The sequence below is a fragment of the Sinocyclocheilus grahami genome, unplaced genomic scaffold (genome assembly GCF_001515645.1).
Source record: "Sinocyclocheilus grahami isolate Dianchi unplaced genomic scaffold, SAMN03320097.WGS_v1.1 scaffold773.1, whole genome shotgun sequence".
Taxonomy (NCBI): Eukaryota; Metazoa; Chordata; class Actinopteri; order Cypriniformes; family Cyprinidae; genus Sinocyclocheilus; species Sinocyclocheilus grahami.
Genome location: NW_015505952.1, coordinates 461,396 through 483,325, shown reverse-complemented (window position 1 = coordinate 483,325; position 21,930 = coordinate 461,396). Strand labels below are relative to the sequence as shown.

Here is a 21,930-nt window from a genome sequence, read left to right as displayed (position 1 = left end):
CGAGTGCACATACAAGAGCCTGCTCTGGCAAAGATGACACACGGCATCTGCTGAGAGCCTAGGAAACTTGTTCGGGTTCTGTTCTTGCTGATCTTTGCAGCTTTACGACCTGGGCCGAGTGAAAAAAACAAAAACGAGAGTTCATACTTGGCAAGCATCACGCACATCTTGTGATACCCCTCGTTTGCGTACACAATTAGTTTGAAAGAGACGTATCTGGAGCAGTAGGGAGCCTCTGTGTACAAGGTGAATCTGCTTTGCAAATGCTGCACTGGGGGAGAAGCAATGTGTGCCAAACAATTCCACTCTTCTTCCACATTCTGCTCATGTCTCTCATTATATTTCCATTGAGGGCCACCTAAACGCATTCAGATGTTCTGTTTAGTAGCACAATAACAGGTGAGAAATAGTAAATAGGCTCTCTCAATAAAACCAGGTTTTAGGAAGAAAACTGAAAATGTACTGGCAATAGAGACGTACTTTACATCGCATGTAAAATAGTAGGCGGATTAATGCAAAGGTACAGCTCTATATGTGGTTAACAATAGAAACTGGTACAAGGGATATGAGCATTCAATTGAAGGTTGATATTCCACATCTATTTCACACATTTAAGAACTCAACAAAAAAAATAGGGTTATATGTTTTAGTTTATACAATTTTCAGTGTTACATGATCTTAAAATTTCATTTTAATATGTTGGTTTGGTATCTTTATTATTATTATTATTATTATTATTACACACATATTAAAGCCTTTTTCTGCATGACCATATTTTACATCCCTTATTCCTACACAATATCTAAATTTAACTAAATAACTATCTTATTAACTATTAATAAGCAGCAAATTAGCTGTTTGTTGAGTCAAAAGGTTTGGTCCCCAAACTAAAGTGTTACCATATATATTCTGACCACACCACTGCTCAACCAATCAGAGCGCAGACAATCCTTACACATTCATTCCCACACAATCAAGCATGCACTCCAGTCCCTTCTTAACATTTGACATGGCTTTACTACAGTATAATGGTAACACTAAATGTATAATCATATTAAGATGGAAAATTACCTGAGGAAAACTACTTAGTTTTTAATGTACTGTTTATAAATGATTGCCATTCTGCCATTGTTTGTTTTATTTAAACCATAGACATTTAAATGGAATGGAACCCTGGCAATGAGGAGACATCCAACTGCATCATTCATTCCATCAAACATTATTTATTATTCGTATTTTATTTTGGCAATATTGACACTGACTGAGTGCACTGCGTGCTCAGTGTATGAAAATACATGCACACTGAGAGGAATGTTTTGGGTTTAATACAAGTTATGTGGACATTTTTAGTAGCATGCTCTCAATTACCATGACAAAATGCTCTTGTCTTTGGAGAAATGTACACACACACACACACACACACACTCAGGTTTACATTTGTGAAAAGTGGGGACATCCCATAGGCGTAATGGTTTTTATACTGTACAGACCGTATATTCTATTGCCCTACACCAACCCTACCCCTAAACCTACCCCTTACAGGAGACTTTGTGCTATTTCAGATTTTCAATACACTCCATTCTGTGTGATTTATAAGCGTTTTGAAAAGTGGGGACATGGGGTAATGTCCTGAAAAGTCACCTTCTCCTTGTAATACCTATGTCATACCTTTGTCATTATACAAATTTATGTCCTCATTTGTCACAAAAACGCGCACACACATATATACAGTATATACACACACACACACACACACACACACACACACACACACACACACACACTCTCTCTCTCTCTCTCTCACACACACACAAATCATTCGTAAACTGGTTTGTTGTCAATTTGCAGGCTATTTTATGCATTGCAGTCTGTACATTGTTAAAACTTAAACAGAGTGTGTACAACACAATCATTTAAAGAACACTTAGTATTAATACAATTAATGTCTAATAAAGGTAAGTTATTTAGTATTTTCCTAATTTAAAGTGAGAAGTATTTACTCCTGATAACCATTAACAACTCCTTTACTACTGGATTAAATACTGTACATCAGTTAGGTATGGTTAAGTTAACAAAGGATAATAAATCATAATCTAACTCTAGAGCTAATTAAACAATAATGTGATAACTACGTGACAATGAATGAAGAACTCACTATTTGTACATAGCATATACATGTATTGACAATGTAGAGACGACAGTATTTATGCAGTTTATAAACTATAAAATAGCTTGCAAATGATTTGTAAGTGCTTTGTTACTAATACTAATTAAAGTTTTAGCAAAGTTTTGTACAATTTTGTTCTTGGTCATTTCTCATTAATGAAATCACCAAACTATCGTATGGAAGCCATTACATGTTTGATAGTATAGAAGCTCATATTGTACTTAAAACAACACAACACCCAGTCAGTTTGTCTCAGTGTATGACAGTGTTTTAGAAAGGTTATTCTGCTACACTGTCCTTCTGTTGTGTCAGCGTAAGCAACCGCCTGAGACAGAGGGGATATGCCAGCCCTCCGATGGCACAAGTGACTCATCACTTTAGTTTCTTCTTGATTACACTAATGATGCATCACTTTAGCTGTATTAGTGTCATGTCAAACAGTGACATATAATATGTAATTCTTTGCAACAAGAAGCCAACCACACAATGTCTCCAATTCAGAGCAGATTGGATCAGTGATGGTCACATGACTGCATGTGTGTGAAAAAAAAAAGCACACACTCATGCCACTGTCACACTGTTAGATGTTCTTTGGCATGCTGTGCGAGCTATTCACACTCACAAGATACTCCAGAGGAAGCACAGCCTCAATCCAGCAGCATTCATCATTATTCTCTGTGCCCCTTCTGAAAAAATCCACCGCGTAAACATCACATCCAGACATCTACACCTGCAGTAAGGCCACTTCCTCTATGCATCATTTACGCCATTTGTGACCCTGCACCACAAAACGAGTCATAAGTGTCAATTCTTTTTTTTAAATTGAGATTTATGCATCATCTGAAAGCTGAATAAATAAGCTTTCCATTGATGTATGGAAAGTGTATGGTATTTTTAGGATAGGACAATATTTGGCCGAGATACAACTGAAAATCTGAGGGTGCAAAAAATTCAAAATACTGAGAAAATCACCTTTAAAGTTGTCCAAATGGTGTGCTTAGCAATGCATATTACTAATCAAAAATTAAGTTTTGATATATTTACGGTAAGAAATTGACAAAATATCTTCATGGAACATGATCTTTACTTAATATCCTAATGATTTTTGGCATAAAAGAAAAATCAATAATTTTGACCCATACAATGTTTTTTTGGCTATTGCTAAAAATATACCCCAGCGATTTAAGACTGGTTTTGTGGTCCAGGGTCACATATGAATTACACAGTTTTATCATACACAGTTTAATGGGATGCATATTAGTTAGTCATATACATGAATGAATCAGGTAAGAAACAGGTTTCTGTAATATTACTAATAAACTAAATGCATTTTAAATAACCAGGCCTATATATTTATCAACAATAAGTCTAATTTATTTCAGTCTCCTACATTTTGATTGAATATTGCTTGTCCAACAGCTAGCCGTGTTCATACTTTCTAACTGAATACATGTAATTGATTTCACAGTGAGCAGATTGATGCTGATAAAATCATACCTGTTTCTTACTATTAATTTATGAACTGTATGACTGATAAATATGCATACAATTAAGTTTATTTTAGTATGTACGGTACAATCGAAATGCATGTCAATTTTGTGCACAATTCAAATACATAAATGTAGGCCTGGATAGTTTTTGAGAGAATTAACAATTTACATAAATCTATGTATTATTATGTAATAAATGCATCATTAAGTCTATAGTTAAAATAGATAAATGTATTTACAAAGGTATCAAAATCATGGGACACAATGTATGACATGCATCATTTGATCAAGTTCATGAAGTTGGAAGAAATCAAAAACACAGAGGGCTTATTCTATCCTTATTATGTTTTTTTTAATATGAAATATTTACAGAGAATTCAGCAACAACCCACCTTAACTCACCAAAGATTTGCCTTTACACTGCTGCTAAAAAATTGAGAAGTATCAGGAATCATTTTGTAATTTGTTGGTTCCCATGAATGAAAGTCTAAATCAATCGCAAAGTGCCACCTCTGGTGTCCACATCATCAACAAGCTATCAAAAATTTCTGCTAAGCACAAATTTAAAATGATGGCTCGAAATGCCAGTAAAGGTCATTATTATAACTGCATTGGATGCACCAGCCCAAGCTCAGTAAGGGAGGGGGAGAAACAGAAAAAGGGCTCATTTATTTAAAGGAGTTGCCATGGGGACTGATATCCATGATTAATGTGGGGGTTGATTACGCAACCAATTGACTATAATTCACACCCAAAGAAACAGTGGCCAGTCAGCTGCCAGAAGGGCTGAGGGTATTAATACAGAAATACCGTGCAAAGTACAGAATAAGGGGGTATTTACATGACATCCTTTTCAACTAAAAACAGAAAACGTATTATGTGTTTCTCTCATTCACACAACAATGGCATTTTGGGGGTCTGAAAACACAAACTTTTGAAAACGGGTTTCAAAGGGCAAGTTTTTGAACAGCATCTTTATTCTCTCTTTGTAAACTACAAAAACATGAATTTTCATGCATATTACAAGTTCAGTCTATAGCTATGTGCGCAACCAACCACTGGCATGCATAATATAGCGTTTTTAGTCATTTTTGCGTATCTATGTGAATAGGTTTTGTTTTGTTGTACGCAAAACTTAAAAAAAATGCAAACGAGACACTTTTTTGTTTTTAGTATATTGTTCCAAAGCAGAATCTATGTCCCATATGAAAATTAACATTGTTTTTGTGCTGTTATGACAAATAAGCACATTTCAATTGGGATTGACATGCTATTGGCATGTTTCATGAGATTCACCATTAGCTGTCATTCGTCTAGTACCCTTTCTGTACCTTGCTATTATTATTTTCTGTGATGGACCAAGAAGATACGAGCCTGCAGTCCCAAGGCTCTCACATTTATCAGATGTGGGCTTCAGGGTATCCACAGAGGAAATGCACTATAGTGAGTCCGGCTGTAAGTCAAAGGAACTGAGAATGTCATGGATAAATATGCTTTTTTCTCTATCATGGCTTTGATAAGGATCATCTGATTTATTTACACAATGTCGAAATACTCAGTACACAATGCAGGGGTTCTCCAAAGACTGGAGGATGCACTGAAAAAAAAGTGAAAATGTGCGGTTGTGAACATGTGATCTCTTTATGACAGGTGGATGGAAGAAGGACATGAATAAATAAATAAATAAACTAATGAATGAATGAATTTAATTCACTTTAAATATTTTAAACATTAATGTATTACTGTTAAGGCAAAGCTGAATTTTCAGCATCATTATTCCAGTCTTCACTGTCACATGATCTCTTTTAGAAGTAATTTTATGCTGATTTGATGTTCAAGAAACATTTCTTATAATTACCAATGTTATTTGTGCCACAATATTTTTTTGTGGAAACAGTGATACACCACCATTCAAAAGTCTGGAGTATTTTACTTTTCTTTTTTTGTAATTAATACTTTTTAAGCAAAGATGCTTTGAATTGATCAAAAGTGTGTGTGTGTGTGTGTGTGTGTGTGTGTGTATATATATAAAACATTTTTTTTTTTTTAAGGTTTTTTTTTTTACATTTTTGAAAGATGTTGCAAAATATTTTTGTTTCTAATAAGCGCTTTTCTTTTGAACTTTCACACACAATGTGTCAGTTTCCACAAACATATTTTCAACTGCTGAACTGGATGCTTCAACTTTTTTCAATAGTCATAATAATGAATGTTTCTTGTGCATTTACGTGGAAAGAAAAGCTGAGGTGATCTTGAAATAACTTTAAAAAAATCTAAAAATCAGTTATTACAAGTTCTTATTCAATTTGAAGAAATATTGATGAAAAACAAAAAGTTCAATGAACTACTTGTAAGTGATAAATGAGTGACACAAATTGATTTGCACAAAAAGCCCAGCTGAATCTTCATGTAAGCTCAAATAGACTGCTACCCTCAGGTGGTCAAAACTGTTTCAACAGCAGGTGCTAAATGATCTAAAACAATGCCATCAAAACATTGTTATAATGCTGTGCTATTATAAAACAGCTAAACATAATTTCCTCTACAGTTTTGTATCTCAAAAACAGCACTGTAAAACCAGACAAGTTCAGAATAATCAAAACATTTGTGGAAACCAATTACCTAAAACATTTTTATACGTTTTTGCGTTACGTTACGTTTTTATTTATTTATTTTAACTCAATGATTACGTTAGTATAACTTTACATATTTTATTTTGTTCTACACAAATGTTAACTTTAATGTAATAGAAATATTGAATAAACTAACTTTATAATATATAATATTGAACCTTAACACATCTCTCCATATATCAATCATTGTGCAAAAACACAAAAAATAACACTTAATTTCAACATTTATTCTCCTCCTACAGTCTGATGCAAAGCATGCTGGGAACTAGAAATATGCTGCAACGCAATCAGTTTGATTTCATCTTACTGCGGTCAGATTTTGAGTTCACATAACTTTTTTTCAATTAAGTACAATAAACTTTCAGTAATATTCGAGTGAAACAAACTCATTTTATTACAATGATATAAATGGCTCGGTTTTACAGTGAACCATTTTCACATTTAGAATTACAGAGATAATTTAAGATGATCGATATGACGGAGAGCTTATTAGGATTAATGCGCTTTTCAAATAAATTCATCTTTTATCAACCGAATACAGGCATCTGCATATGTTCTTCTGAATATCAGGAGACAACTTCTTGCTGTTTTTCTTTATTTTTGTTTTTTACAGCGTTCACAGGAAGTTTGTGGGGATTATCTGCATAAATTAAATGAACTGTATTCATGAGATGTATATTTGTGAATAATACATGGAGTTTGAAAGACAGCATCACCAAGTGATATCAAGAGACTGTTGAACCACTAGTAAGGCAGGCTATGTGCAGTTAACACATGCAGATGCAGTGCAAAGCTGACAGTTTCTGTTCTTAACAGCAACAGCAGGGATTTGAATGGATCATTTTAAATGGAACATGAACATGTTTAACAGCTGTCTTGATTGTATCAATGGTTTGGTTTCAACTGTGCAATTAAATGTTTGAATGGAATACTGCATTGAATGTTTAAATAAAAAAATAAATGTACCTTACACTCTAGTTACTGTGCTGAAAGGCATTATCTAATATTCATGACCACAAAAAAAGACTCAACCTGAATGTAAAATTGTTATAGATTTAGGGTGCAATTAATACCTTCCAGTCATTATAAATAATACGAATCTTGACATAAAACAAACACGTCCTAGCAACAACATGACCATATTCGTTTTAACAGGGGTTCCCAACTCTTGCCTTTGAGGTCCACTTTCCTGCAGAGTTATTACACATCTTCTGTACAGAATTTCCAAAGCACAATCGAAGAAGGAACCAAAACAACAGATGATTCCACACGTAATCTAACATGATCATCAGACATAAAACAGCATCAAAACTGTGTAACCTTATGGAATAAAATGTCAACCCATGAAGAGGTAATGAATGTCAAGCTTTGGGGTGTTGATCGACTCCATCTACGTTTTGATTATCATTCTGAATCCAATTCATAGTCTTCTTTCAGCTTTTTGTTCAAAATGTTGTTTATTTACTTATTTTTATTTATTTATGAAACTTACCCACATTCAAGTGTTTATAAAAAAAAAGAATGTATGAAGCTAGAATAACATGTTTTTGTTTACAAGCAGATACCCTGTTTTTTTCTTTTGATGTTTTGTTTGTTCAGATATTCATATAACAAAATATATACAAATTAATACCTAAATAGGGACATAGTAGTATACATAAAGTATGATGTATCACTTAAAGAAAACTACTGAGTATACTTGCAGTATAAATCTACTAAACTATTAGTTTACTGAGACTATACTTCAAAGTGTACTAAAACTGCTACACGTATTTAATTAGTAAACTATCAGTATACCATCATATCATATAAAGTTCTATCATTAATTACTATCAAATAAAGTTCACTTTTAGTATAGTTGCAGTACAAACTAAAAACATAGATGTAAACTTCTAACTTCTAAAAAAAGTTTACTACTGTTGTACTTAAAGTATACTTTTATATACTGGAAAATGGGCCAATTTAGTCCCAAAGGAGTATTGGAATAGTACACTTACAAGTATACTACAAGTACACTGATATTTGTATACTTACTACATAAAGTATACTTAAAATATACTTGAACTTTATTTAAGTATCCTTAATAAAATAAACTTCAAGTATACTTATTTTGGTAAGGAAGTGCTTGACGTACAAATGAATTAATTGTGTGCAAATACAATATAGCGAACAAGTGGCATCTGCAAACAAATTATGAAATATTCTCAAGTTCAAACAGGTGTAAGAGTCTCTTCAAGTAGAGTAACCACAGTTAATTTATATTGTTTTATCATGTCAAATCCAACAATTATCTCACGTTTGCTTTTGTTAACACTATCGGATAGGTTTAGTGTAGGTCGTGTGTTATTTTTAAATGCGATACAGCACATTTTATCACCACTCACCAGGCATTTCATTTGCAAACTGCCACAATACGTACATCAACCAACATAATAAAACATTGCCAGATTCATGTTCAACTGTTTCGGGTAAAACTGAACATGCTTTTAGCGGCAATCACTGGACACTGGTGACTTACAGTGTATTACATGCTACTACACTTACTAACTAGAGTGGCCATTTCTATAACGCCAAAAAGGAAGACACTTTGGACACTGAACCAACACTGTTCAGTAAGGACAGAAATTAACTTTCATTTCATTTTAATTTAGGAGTGATATTTAAACCCTTAAACTGATCTCCAAGGCGTTTCCGCCTCCTTTATAACCTTTGTAAAAAAATAAGTTGTCATCTTTAATGTAAATTCTTAAATCTACTCAATAAATGTGATTTAAATAATAATACACTAGAGGGCTGATACCAGTTAAATTAAATAAATATCGACTTAATCCATCTTGGCACAGAAGCTGCATCTGAAGTGTAATTTAGATGTATTTACACAGACTGTTTAATGCAGCTCAGAGATACCATGAATGCATTTACACTGCAGTTACAATTGCATAAACAATTGTTATGAGATTAATGCTTTAAATATAAAATAGATTGAATAACTGATACTTTAAATATGAAACTAAATCAGTAAAATGTACTTATCAGTAAGTTAATAAGTAAATCACTGATTTACTGTTTCAACTGATTAGTTCAAAACAGCTGATTCAGAAATGAAGCATAGTACTATTACTATTTTTGATTTCATGAAAAAATATGCTAAAAATAGTAAGAGTAGTATACTAGTATGCAGTTTTGAATTTAGACACTGTCTTTATGAATGGCTTATGGAATCATTGACTCCCTTGATTCATCCAAAAACACTCAATAATTCAGGAACAAAATGCCACTGTAGATCGGAGACAGCAAAACAGTCCATATTGACAATATTGTCTAAAATGCATGTCAATTAATATTAACTTGAACATAACATTGATATGTATTTATTTCTGTATACACCATTGTATAACATACAATCTTATAAGGAGGACAAATGAGCATCCGGCTCAAGCCTGCACTAGTAGACAGACATGGTATTTCAAAACCGGACTGTCCGACCTAAAACTAGACAGATGGTCACCCTAAACACAACCTCACACTTCAGGTTTTAGATTTAGATTTAAACAAGAATAGCACCCAGACTCTTTTAAACTTCTCACATTGCCAAGATGAAAGCCTTTCCTTCGCATGTAAATTGTTAATGTGAGGCTGATTATACAACCTCATGTACAACGGACAGATAGAAACCATCAGAAATTATGCCTTTGTTACATCGATTTAGAGCAGCAATCATGCTCTGGGAGTCTGGGACACCTGAGCTTCCAGTGTGTCTCTATTTCTTTGTCTTATTCATTTCCATCCAACTGAATTGTGAGGATGAATTTGAAATCCATGAGTAGGTAATTCTCCTTCCGTAGGGAAATCACTGAAGGAGTATACAAAACCAAACAGCAAAATTACATTCTTTACACATGTAGGCAGAAAACTAATTGGAATCTGACAGCGAAAGAGAAAAGGTGAAAATGATCTGTAAACACATTTACAGACTAAATAATAGGCTGTCAACATTTTAACAAAGACTGTCAAAGGTTTTGTTGCTAGACATAGGCTAATAGAACATGATTAGGTGCACACTTCAGGTGGGACAGCTTATGAAACATTTTCATTCATAAACTTTTAATGCCCTGCGTTTTCTTTCCTTTTTTCATATAACCTCATATTTATGTATGGAGTTCTTTATTGCAAAGAAAATGAAAAAGTTTGGTGTGCGAAGTGGTTTATATTTTATGAGATCTTTAAAAACAACATGAAACAGCATTTACAATGCATTTTGTGTTTATGTGAAACACAAAATTCAGTGGGAAATAGCTCAGGAAGTGATGATGAAATAGATATCATGTTTGGCTATGTATATTATTAGCTAATATTATTTTAATAGCACAAAAAGCGTTTCAAAAGCAGAGGGAGTTATTATAATTTATTGAAAGCTCATGCCCCCCCCCCCCCCCCCCCCCCCCGCCCAACGGGGGTTTTTTTTTTTCCCCCCCCCCCCCCCCCGCAATAAGAACAGGGATTTTTTTTAATTAATTTTGTCTTTTGATAATTAATATCTGTAAATTTCAAAAAAGGAAGTTGGCTTGCAGTGTTGTTGCTTCCTGATGCAAGACTTTCTTTAAAGGGGTCATACGATTTAAATTTGTCCTTTCTCTTTGGAGTGTTACAAGCTCTTGGTGCATAAAGAAGATCTGTAAAGTTGCAAAGACTAAAGTCTCAAATCCAAAGAGATATTCTTTATAAAAGTTAAGAGTCAACCACGCCTACCTAAAACGGCTCGTTCTAACACGCCCCAACATATCTAGGTCACTATGTGGCAAGATTTGCATAACGCCACCCAAATGTTCACGCAAAGAAAGAAGGTGTAACTTTTATTCTCGCAGTAGTTTTGTTGCTTCCGCCGCCATGTCGTAAAGACGCTGTGTGCTTCATTGAGAAAGCGAAACTACTTTGTTTGGTATTCCAAAAGAGGACTATATCTGCTTCGTCATGCCTGGAGCTGATCCGTGCTGGTTGCTGAGGAAATAAATGTGATCTGTAAAACACATACACACACACACACACACACACACTCACACAGTTGTGCCCTTACTCGGAAACACCCTCTTCAACTCACGTGAAACATCGCTGTTGTGCTACTGTCATGTCTCATGTCACATTTCAAGAGAGACGTAAAGCATTTTTGTATCGTCCCTGATGTTCCTGTCACCAAAACTCTTTATGAAAACCTGTCACCACGAACACAGTGATTTGTTTACGTCCTTCAAATCAAATTTAAAAGGATGCCAAGCCAAAACTACAATACAGGCCGTTTTTCCTCAGCTGTCCTCTAACATCTCCGAGACCGTCTGCCGCTTCTTCTGCCCCAGAGAAGACTGTATGCTCATCTGCACCAGTCAGTTTCAGACCACAAAAACACCTGCATTTGGACATATCCACTTTAACTACAAGTTCCAAGGGTTCAATATGTCCAAATTGCCAGAGAAATGGTGCATCAGGTCCGCTGAGCTTATCGTTTGTGACTGTAATGAAAAAGGACTACATCTGAACATTCAGTCTTGCCTTCGGCATTGTGCATTTTACTGCAGCTAAACACTTCTGCGTCAAATAGAGCAGAAACAACTGATGAGCAAAGAGAGGGACGATGCCATTCACACAAACTGTTTAAAGGGGTCATATGATGCGATTTCAAGTTTTCCTTTCTCTTTGGAGTGTTACAAGCTGATTGTGCATAGATAAATCCCTGAAGTTGCAAAGACTAAAGTCTCAAAACCAAAGAGATATTCTTTATCAAAGTTAAGACTCTGCCACGCCCCCCTAAAATGGCTCGTTCTAACACACCCCACATATCTACCTCACTATGTGGAAATATTTGCATAATGCCGCCCAAATGAACAGAACAGAATCCGTGTATCATTCGATCATTCATTTTTTTATTTCATATTGAAAGTAGAAAAATGAGAAAACGGATCCTTTTTCGTGTTTTAGTTTTTTTTCCAAAAAACGAAAAATGAAAATTCAGCTTAAATTTTCGTTTTTCGTTCTTGGGTGGAAAAAGGAATAAACAGTCGGCTGACCAATCAGCAGAAAGGGGCATTTAATTCCCGCCCACATGTAGAAATCGAATATTCAAGCTGTTTATTCATTTTTCCACCCATGAACGAAAAACTAAAATTTAAGCTGAATTCTCATTTTTTGTTTTTTTGGAAAAAACGAAAAAGGATCAGTTTTCAAATTTTTCTACTTTCAATATTAAATAAAAAAAATGAATGATCGAATGATACATGGAGAGCGAGAGAGAGAGCTAGAGAGAGAGAGAGAGAGCGTGAGAGAGAGAGAGAGTGCGTGCGAGAGAGAGAGAGAGAGAGTGCGCAAGAGACAGAGAGAGAGAGAGAGAGAGAGAGAGAGCGCGAGAGAGAAGGGGGGAGGGGTCACATCACAGTGGCGTCAGCTGTCTTAACCGTGGCTTGTGTACTGCAAACACATACCAGCTTCATCACTGTGTCTGTCACGCGACTCTGTTCCCCTTTCGGGCTCTGTCTTTACATTTATTTTGAAAGATGAAGCTCGCGATTATGGTAAGGGGCGTTACATTTCCGTCGAGTGCTTGCGGTGTTCAGCCAATCACAATGCACTGGGTCAGCTGGCCAATCAGAGCAGACTGCGCTTGTCGGAAGGAGGGACTTTGTAGAAAACGAAGCGTTTGAGAGAGGCAGGGCTTAGATGACCTACAATAATGCACAGTATTTGAAAAATAATGTGTTGTTTGAACATTAAAGCATGTCAACATATTCTGTTACACCAAATACACAAAATAATGATCTTTAAAAAAGCATCATATGACCGCTTTAAAACTGATGCGCTTGTGTTCAGCCACAGACCAATGACTTTTCTCCCTGGATCATTTAATGCAGCTTTATCCAACAATGTCAAAAGTGTGGTTGTCAAGGAAACATTATCTAGCATGAGTCACAAATTTACAGTTGTGCAGGCCCCCAATACAATCATTAATTAGTGCACTAGGAAGTCTCATTTACATGGAAACAACATAAAAAAAAGTTTAGCAACTGCCTTAAGCTTGCTCTTTCTAAATGGAGCTTTACTTGAAATGCCAAAGTGTGCTTACAGTTTTACACTTAAAAATTGCCACAGCCTACTACAGAGGTGTAATATTTTCCTTAAAGGCACAGTACACTCAATTCATGAACATGAACACACACACATACGCACACACATCTCAGCAGAATAAGAGAATGTCTTCAAAACAAAACCGACTTTAGCAATCAAGGAATTTGAGCAATTCAGCAATCTTGGTTTCTTTATCTGCACAAGGATGATACATAAAATACTTAAATAGAGGCGATCTGGGGTAAATGTAAAGCTTTTTTGATATTCAGAAGACTTGATCAGTGGTTGGGTGACACCTAAAACAGAAAAAAAGTATATATATATATCAGCTATAAACATAGTTGTTAAGAAAACATGAGCTGGCATCAGTTGCAAATTCAAAAGTGTGCAAGCCATTAATATATTTAGTGTATAGCTTATGTTTAAATATAACAAATGTCACAAACCACACATCATGATAAAATACATTGAGTATTAGCACCTGCCATCCATATGTCGTTCAACTTTAAACGAGTAACCTAAGATAAAATAGACATATCAGTTTAAATCAACTTTAAAAACATCAAAACTTCAAATGGCAGATGGAAATATTTTTAACACGAAGCAATTGTTTTTTTCTCTTACGTTACAATTGCCCCAAATCGTCCCTTTTCACAAAGATGAAAACCTTGAAAAAAGTAAAAAAATATCCTAAAAGTGCTGCTCAAATACTAAATCTTAACATGTTAACGCAGACAGGATCCAAAATAGAATTCATTATTGTGAAGAAAAATCCCCCTTCGCACGTTTGCACAATTAGTGGTTTCTGCATAAACCTTTGCACATGTTAGCCTAACAAGCCAAAATTTTATTTTAGACATCACACATGATGTTACGGATTAATGTTTTAGATGAAGTACATATGAGAAGGACTGTCAAGACCCTCTCTAAAGCACGATCCTGCTATCATCAAATGGAAACAAGCTGGGGTTTTTTCTGCTTACATTTCTCTCTCACACACATAACATCAGCAACAGGCAATTCAACTAACATTTATGGTTCTCTTATCTGTTGCCAACTCAAGTCAAGTGACCATCGGCATCTTAGAGTAATCTCTTTTTTAAACTAGAGAAGGTAAGACCTTTGGAAACCTGAACCATATTCCATAGAGCAAGAGTGAGTGTTTAACTGCTTTAGTAAATAAAAAATCTACAAGACACTTCATTTTCCAAATTGTCTGTAAGAGCATTCAGGGCCTTTTATTTGAGAAGCAACTTTAACGATCAACCAAACATGATAACACTTCTGTAAATGGACAAAAAGCAGAAAGAAAGAAAAGACAGAGCAAATTAGATTGGATTTTAATACCTTGACCTCAACAGGATTGCACAATGAAATTAATAACCAATATACAGATTTCTCATGACTGATATAAAATTGTATTTACTTTATCTCTCATGGTACATTCTATTTTAAACAATCATTAACTTAATATTTTAAATAAAGACTGAATGATATTAAGCCTTTTCTTTAAAATAAGAATTAAGCTCTCTCTTTCTGTAATATTCATTTGAACAAAAAACAAAATAAAGATTTCAAGCTAACATGATTGAGCGTAATAATATTGCACATGAAAAGTGATATGATTCTGATCAAATCTGCAGCCTTTTCATAAGGTGAGTTAAGTCTCACAGTTGTGCCGATAAAACACAGTCCGCTCCACAAGTACAATAAATTACAGCCAATTAGTACTTTATTCCCACAATGCATTTGCACTATCCAGAATCATATCATGTTAATGCACACTTATTTGGTTGCATATTGTTAATAAGAAACCTTTTACAAGTTGCTCTGGGATATAAGAAGAAGCAAACTGTCAAGATGTGATATGCTAGGAGGCCTCACCTCGTGCAACATGACAGTGAAAATGACATCACCGTCATCTGTATACCTCTGTCGGTCAGCCACCAGCAGAATTCAGAATGTAACTCAGGTCAGAAGAGAATTTTAGATTCAGAGCTCGAACTAAGAGCCTGTATCACTTATAGCATTCAAAATGTCCCTTGAAATTGTTAAATAGTACCAATAGTCTTTAAATAATTCTGCATAGAAAAATAAATAAAATATGAAGTTAAACTACGAATTGACAGGTGACAGTGGTCATCAATGTTTTTTTTTCTTGATTTTCCCGTATTTTTCTTGAATCCACTATGTTTTTCTTGATGAGACTGTTGAATTAAATTGTCGACTGTTGTAATTTACACAACTGCCCCACAAATACAAATAATGTTGACTTACAAAATAAATCCAGATACGCTTACATGGCAAGCAGTGTTTAGTTTCTCTTGAGTTCATGAATGACTTGTCATGTGCCATAACCAAACACTTCAAGAAGAATCACATTTCAGTAGAACGATATCAAATGGCTCTTTACAGGTAATTGGGATAATCCAAAATGTATGGATGTTGGCTGCCAGTACCTTCATATATAATCAAATCCAAAAGTTTCAAGTCCCCAAAAGTGGCAAAATATAATCCAAGAGAGGGGAGTCTGGGGTATTCCACCAGTTTCAAGCATTTGCCAACTTCCATTTCTTCCACTCCATTTGATTTTGTCATCCCAAGATGCCTAAAAATACTTCCAACCAAACACAATGAAGAAGGGTCAATATGAAGTACAGTCAACACTGTTTCATGACCCAATCATTTGGTAAAAACAAAGTTCAGTAGAATTTGATGGAATTCATAATCAATAGCAGCAAACTATGACTGTTTTTAAGGATACTGACTGATGTGATTCTTAACTCTTAATGGCATCACAACATAACAATTGTATGCAATTTTAACACAGCCAACGATGCTAAGGGAGTTATGTTTTGTCTAATGAAACGTGTCCGGTATTCCATTGGTCATTAAGATTTGTCTTAAGGCACTTTTGTCATTACGGGGCAGGTGAAGATGATGTTCTAGAATTTACTGAGGGCTGTCTGTTCCTCTAATACTTGAAGGTAGTCTGGGATCCCCATTTTTGCCTTTAGTTCATAATAATCACTTTTACGCTGCTCAATCACTATCTTACTGTGGTTGCCCCCTATCAATGATTTTTTCATTTTTTTGTCATGTGGTTTCTCGGGGTAACGGATCTCAAAGCCACTCACCCCTATACTGTTGAAATCCTTTTTGCTCTCCAAGTAGTTGTGGAGGAACATACTGTCTCGTCTCGGTAAGAACTCGTCCAGCTCGTCAATGGTGCTTAATCTGTTCATGGGGTCCAGGGGTAGAGAGTCTTTGTCTTTGTCGGCACTGTTGCATAACATCATTTTCTGTCTCTCTGAATCTACAAATTTGAAGCCCGACTCTGAGTCTCTAATTCCACATGTGTGAGTTTTGCTCATGTGCTCAATGGTCTGCGGGATGAAGGTCTCTCCACCCAGGTCGTCCTTCTTGTTAGATTTGTGATTGTGCCTCCTGATCTGGAGAGGCATGGAGCCGCACTCCTGGTTGCCGAGTCCCTCCTGTCTTCCCGCTGGCTTTTTGTTCCGTCTCAACACAAAGACCAGCAGGCAGAAGGCCACAAAGACAGTGAGGATCAGAACTACCAGTATACTCAATATCATAATAGACAAGGGCACAGGACCACTGGGAGGTGCCTTGCCAACTCCAGCCGGTGACAGCGATGTGAGGACAGGGGTGGCGCTGGTCAGGATGAAAGGAGGCCTGGCTATGAGCTTCGGGCACATGATCTCATTTTTCAGCTCTCTCAGCTCAATGTTGGAGAATTGCACTGGAGACACACACTTGACCCCTTTGGCAGCGACCCCTTCATTCAGCTTTTCGAGCCAGTGTTTCAAAGCCACTAAATCACAGGAGCATTCCCAAGGGTTGCCATCCAAGTCTATCTGAGTGAGAGATTTGAGCTGGTCTAGGACGCCACTCACAGGCAGAGTCATGAAGTGGTTGTTCTTTAGATTTAATCTGGCAAGAGAAACGCCTGCAAAGATGTAAGCAGGCAGGCTTCTGAGCACATTGTTATTTAGATACAAGAGCTGCAAATTTGGCATGGAATCAAATGTCCCTGCTAGCACCTCCTTTATGGCATTGTACTCCAAATAGAGATATTGGAGGTTACTAAGCCCAAGAAACATTTCAGGGTGCAGCTGCTCCAGCTGATTTCCATTTAGGTATAGCCTACGGAGGTTGGTAAGATTTGCGAACACACCTTTTTGGACAGTGGATATTTGATTGCTGCCCAAATGTAATAAATCTAAACCTTCAAACCCTTGGAAGTCAGTGGGACTGATATATCTGATGTAATTACCACTAAGGTGCAATTTCTTGGCATTTGGCGGTTTAGGTACAAGATCTGCTAGACTCTGAATGTTTCTTTCTTGACAGCTGACACTAATGCCAAAGTCAGAGGGGTGAGCTTTGCATGTGCAGGGCTGGGGGCAGGAGAGGGGAGGGATTCGCGTTTGATAGGACACGATTTGGCCATTTTTACCAGCGACAATCCCATTGACATATATTTTGGAGGGATTGGTAGTTTTGGGTGCTTTGGTCACTAACGGTGCAATGGTTGAAGGTGCCACGCTAGACATGGTTAGCCCAACCTCAGGCTGGGAGGGGGGCATCCGTACATCAAAGTCACTGCCTGTCCCCATGGGGCACAGCTCCTGCTTATTCGTCTCTTTTAAGAGTCTGCCATACAGGTCACTAGGGGTCTCACAAATAGCCTCTCCAATGAAAATGTTATAGGGCATATTCTCCAACCAGGCTTTCAAAGGCAACAAATCACAAGTGCAATTCCATGGGTTGTCATCCAACTGCAATTCTACTATCCGCCCAATGTGCTCCAGAACTCCAAGATAAGGAAGCTTCTGTATCCTATTCCCTCTTATGTCCAAGTGAGTAAGGGAGGCGAATCGGAAAATGTTCTCAGGTAGGCTTTGAATCAGATTGTCATTTAAAATGAGAACCTTCAGTTTATGTAATTTGTTGAAGGCTCCTTTCTCAATGAACTTGATTAAATTGTAGTCAGCCTGGAGGTATTCCAAGTTCTCGATCCCTCGGAATGTGTCGGCACGGAGTTCTTTTAACTCATTGTTATTTAAGTGCAACTGTTTCAATGCACTAAGCCCCACAAAGGCCCCTCCCTCAATGTTCTGGAGTTTGTTGTTCCCCAGCTGGAGTGAGACTGCGTGTGTGAAATTCACAAAAGAGTTGGGGTAAAGGATGTACAAAAGGTTGTTCTGGAAATTCAAATGGTAGAGGCTGGACTCTGGCGGCTGCAGCTGTGTAGGTCTGTACACAGTTATTTTCTCACAGTTCACATAGAGGACGTTCTCGATGGACATGCAGGAGCAAGCGCTGCAGGTTTCAGCTCTGAGGTCCGAATCTGAGTCACAAAATGTACCCGATATGGAAAAGGCCAACAGAACAAGCAGCAGCATTTTGCCTTTTACAAATCCCCCAGTAAACCATTTAGTAACCTTAGAGGGGGGAAAAACAAACAAACAATCAAAACACATGCCTGTTTCCCATTGAGTCACACAGCTAATGCCAAGATCTTACAGCAGGGGTGTTTAAAAAGCCCTCTGCGCACACAAAGAACTTGGAAAAACCTGTTATGTGCCTTTTGGATTCAAGCATAATATCTGAGACTACACTGAACATAAATGTATCTGTATTTACCAGCACCACGATGATAAAAAAATATAATTTTAATACACTGACGTATTGTGACTAACACCGCAATGAATGTATGCATCAGCGTATTTCTTGTGTTTCAGTGAATCGAAGATGGGGGGGAAAGGTCTCTTTCCATGCATACAGAAGACAGTATCATCACCTTCACAAAGACGTTATTTAAAATACAGTGCAAAGAGATCATGACCTTTGGATTCTCAAGCTTTGCCAACAAATAACTGAATATATATAAAAAAAGATAAGAATTCAAAACTCACCGGCAATGTTAATATTTCCTCCTTTTCAGAAAGCACCGGACATTGGGAGCGCCAAGAGAGGGACTATTTCCATTCAGTCAGGTTCAGATTTCAGTCTCAGCCTCTCTCGTCAGGCTCCACTTGTACAAAACATATATTGTGTCATAAAATCCCAAGGTTACTGAGCTCTTTTGAGGCATCTCAAACAAGACGCATCGTATTTGAACTGAAAAATTAATTCGTTTCAAAACCAAAATTAAAATGATGAAATAGCAAGTGGTGAAATTGGATGCAAAACAAGTCCAACATTCTTCCGTTAAAAGAACTGAACATCAGTTTAGACGCAATTTGAACTGACGGTTCGCTCAACAGTTCAGGAAAAACAACTGATACAAATCTTAATAAATGAATCGCAACAATCCATCGCGCGTCGCGGCTCAACCCGATTATCGAAAATCGTAAATCGACTCCAGTTGATTCCTGCCGTTTCTTGGGATTATGCAAGTTGCGAGATAAAAGAAAAAGAAACTACAGCGCCCTGATGTCAGACCGACGAGGAAATTAATAATTCAGCTGAGTAAAATACGCTGGAAAAAGAGATGCCAGCCTACACCACATCATCAAAATAAGCATTGTTGGTGTAGTCCTCGTCCGAATAATGAGACCAGTCTTATAAACCAACTATTCCACCTCGTCTTCTTCTAAGTATGTTGGTTTTGTTGCTGCATTGAGCTTCCCACACGGTGAAGCGGGTGGAGAGAAAATGCAGAGATGCAGAGAGAGAGAGAGAGAGAGAGAGAGAGAGGGATAAAGCGAGGAAAGCGTGCGAGGGGAGGGGGGTTAACAGGGCGAAAATATTAAGGGAAAAAATTCAACTTCAGACACCCCTTAAACACTCACCAGAGAACATTATAACGCGCTCTGCCAGTGTGTTTCGTTGAGGGATTTCTGGAAATGGTGACGCGTAATCTTTAGTTGGAACCTGGCCAGTTCGTTGCGCGCGTAACAGATTTCCTGACAGCAGCGCGTATTTTTTCAATTATTTATTTTATTTATTTGCTCTTTATTTTACTATATTTATATTACTCGCGCGCGTGCGTGACTGTGTTAGAAAGATGGAGAGAGCGAGAGAAGGGAGGGCGAATGACAGGTCAAACATATTGAAGAACAACATTTAACTTCAAATCTCTGAAACACTCAATAGTGAACACTGCAGAGCTCTCTTTCTCATGTGTTTTTCGTTGAGGGATCTCTGGAAATGGTGACGCGTAATCTTTAGTTGGATCACGGCCAGTTTGTACGCTCCCGGTTGCCTGGCAGCAGCAGGAGGATTTAACGCGTGGGAATCTTTATTTTCTTTATTGCACAATTCTAAGATTGCGTGCCTACACGGCACCGCATTCAGAAACTGCGGCAAAGTCCCACACAGTGGCTTGAGCTGTTGCACGCGCTCTGCAGGCACAGCAATAAATCTTTATAGTTTGACAGTTCGCCAGGGATGGTGATTCATTCTTGATAGACAACAGGTGCACCGTTTTATAGACTTCTTATGTCTTTCCAATAACCTGAACATTGATTTGTGCTCATGCATGTGTTTGATTGACTTTTTGCCGTGCATGATCCGCAATTGGGAGCAGTTATGATTAAACCTTTAGATTATGAAGATGTAATAGGAAAATAGCGGACACAGATGAAGTGTCCGTGTCTGCTGTGTCCACATGGATCTGCAGTGGGTTAATGTTGAACCAAGAAAAAAAAAAGATCAAACACGGCGCCCTCATCTGGCAGAAATAAATGAGATTTAGCTCATAAAATGGATTGAATTCCAAGCTGTTTTTTTTTTATGTTTAGATTTGCTTTATATTTAATCCATGGTGTGCATGATGTGATATAGGGGAAATAGGGTGAGCTGGTAAAAGGTGAGGCTGTCACCGTCTGTCTCAGAAACTGATTTCAGTCAAAATCCAATTGAATAAATGTTTTGTTCTCTCTGGTAATAATAAACTGTAGAATAGTTTTAAATATATATAATACCAACTAAAATTCATACTTTATGTTGAGGATATGTGAACACACTAATTATAAACTTAATAATGTAACAAAATAATTTAACTAAAACAAGGACAAGCATATTTTTCATAAATATCAGATCAGGAAAGTTGTTGTATACTTATCAATTTTATTAAATTATAAATGACAGTTTCTGACATCCAAAACAAAACAAAAAATATTTTGTATGTACTGTTTTTAATGTTACATGTGCAGAAAAGTCATTATAAATACATATTTTTTATTTTTATAGACAAGACTCTATCAGTCTATAAAGAAAAATAAACTCACCCTGATAAAAATTATTTGGCATATTGTGAAAACATGCCCCAATCATGCTACAAAGAGCTTATAAAGTTAATTCCGTTTTGAGTGTTTGTGTGTGTGTGTGTGTGTGTGTGTTACTTTAAAACCAAATGTTTTAATATTCACATTGTTGAACACGGAGCTCATTTCAGCCTTATATAACATTTCGGAGCCTAAAACAACATCTGTTGGATCAACGTGAAAGAAATATATATATATATATATATATGTATATATATATATATATATATATA

General features: G+C 36.5%; 1 protein-coding gene across 2 annotated transcripts; it reads right to left on the bottom strand.

The window, feature by feature from the left end:
* Positions 1–15,567: 15,567 nt before the first annotated feature.
* Positions 15,568–20,065, bottom strand: LOC107561469 (SLIT and NTRK-like protein 4). 2 transcript variants are annotated; one of them, XM_016245925.1, is made up of 3 exons: positions 19,343–20,065; positions 16,538–18,868; positions 15,568–16,017 (listed from the first exon to the last, which is right to left on the bottom strand). In XM_016245925.1, exons 2-3 carry the CDS (start codon positions 18,827–18,829, stop codon positions 16,009–16,011), a joined length of 2,301 nt encoding a protein of 766 aa, XP_016101411.1. In that variant the 5' UTR covers positions 18,830–18,868; positions 19,343–20,065; the 3' UTR covers positions 15,568–16,008. The 2 variants fall into 2 exon arrangements, with proteins under 2 accessions (XP_016101411.1, XP_016101410.1); XM_016245924.1 differs by having other exon boundaries at positions 15,568–18,868.
* Between the last annotated feature and the right edge of the window lie 1,865 nt (positions 20,066–21,930).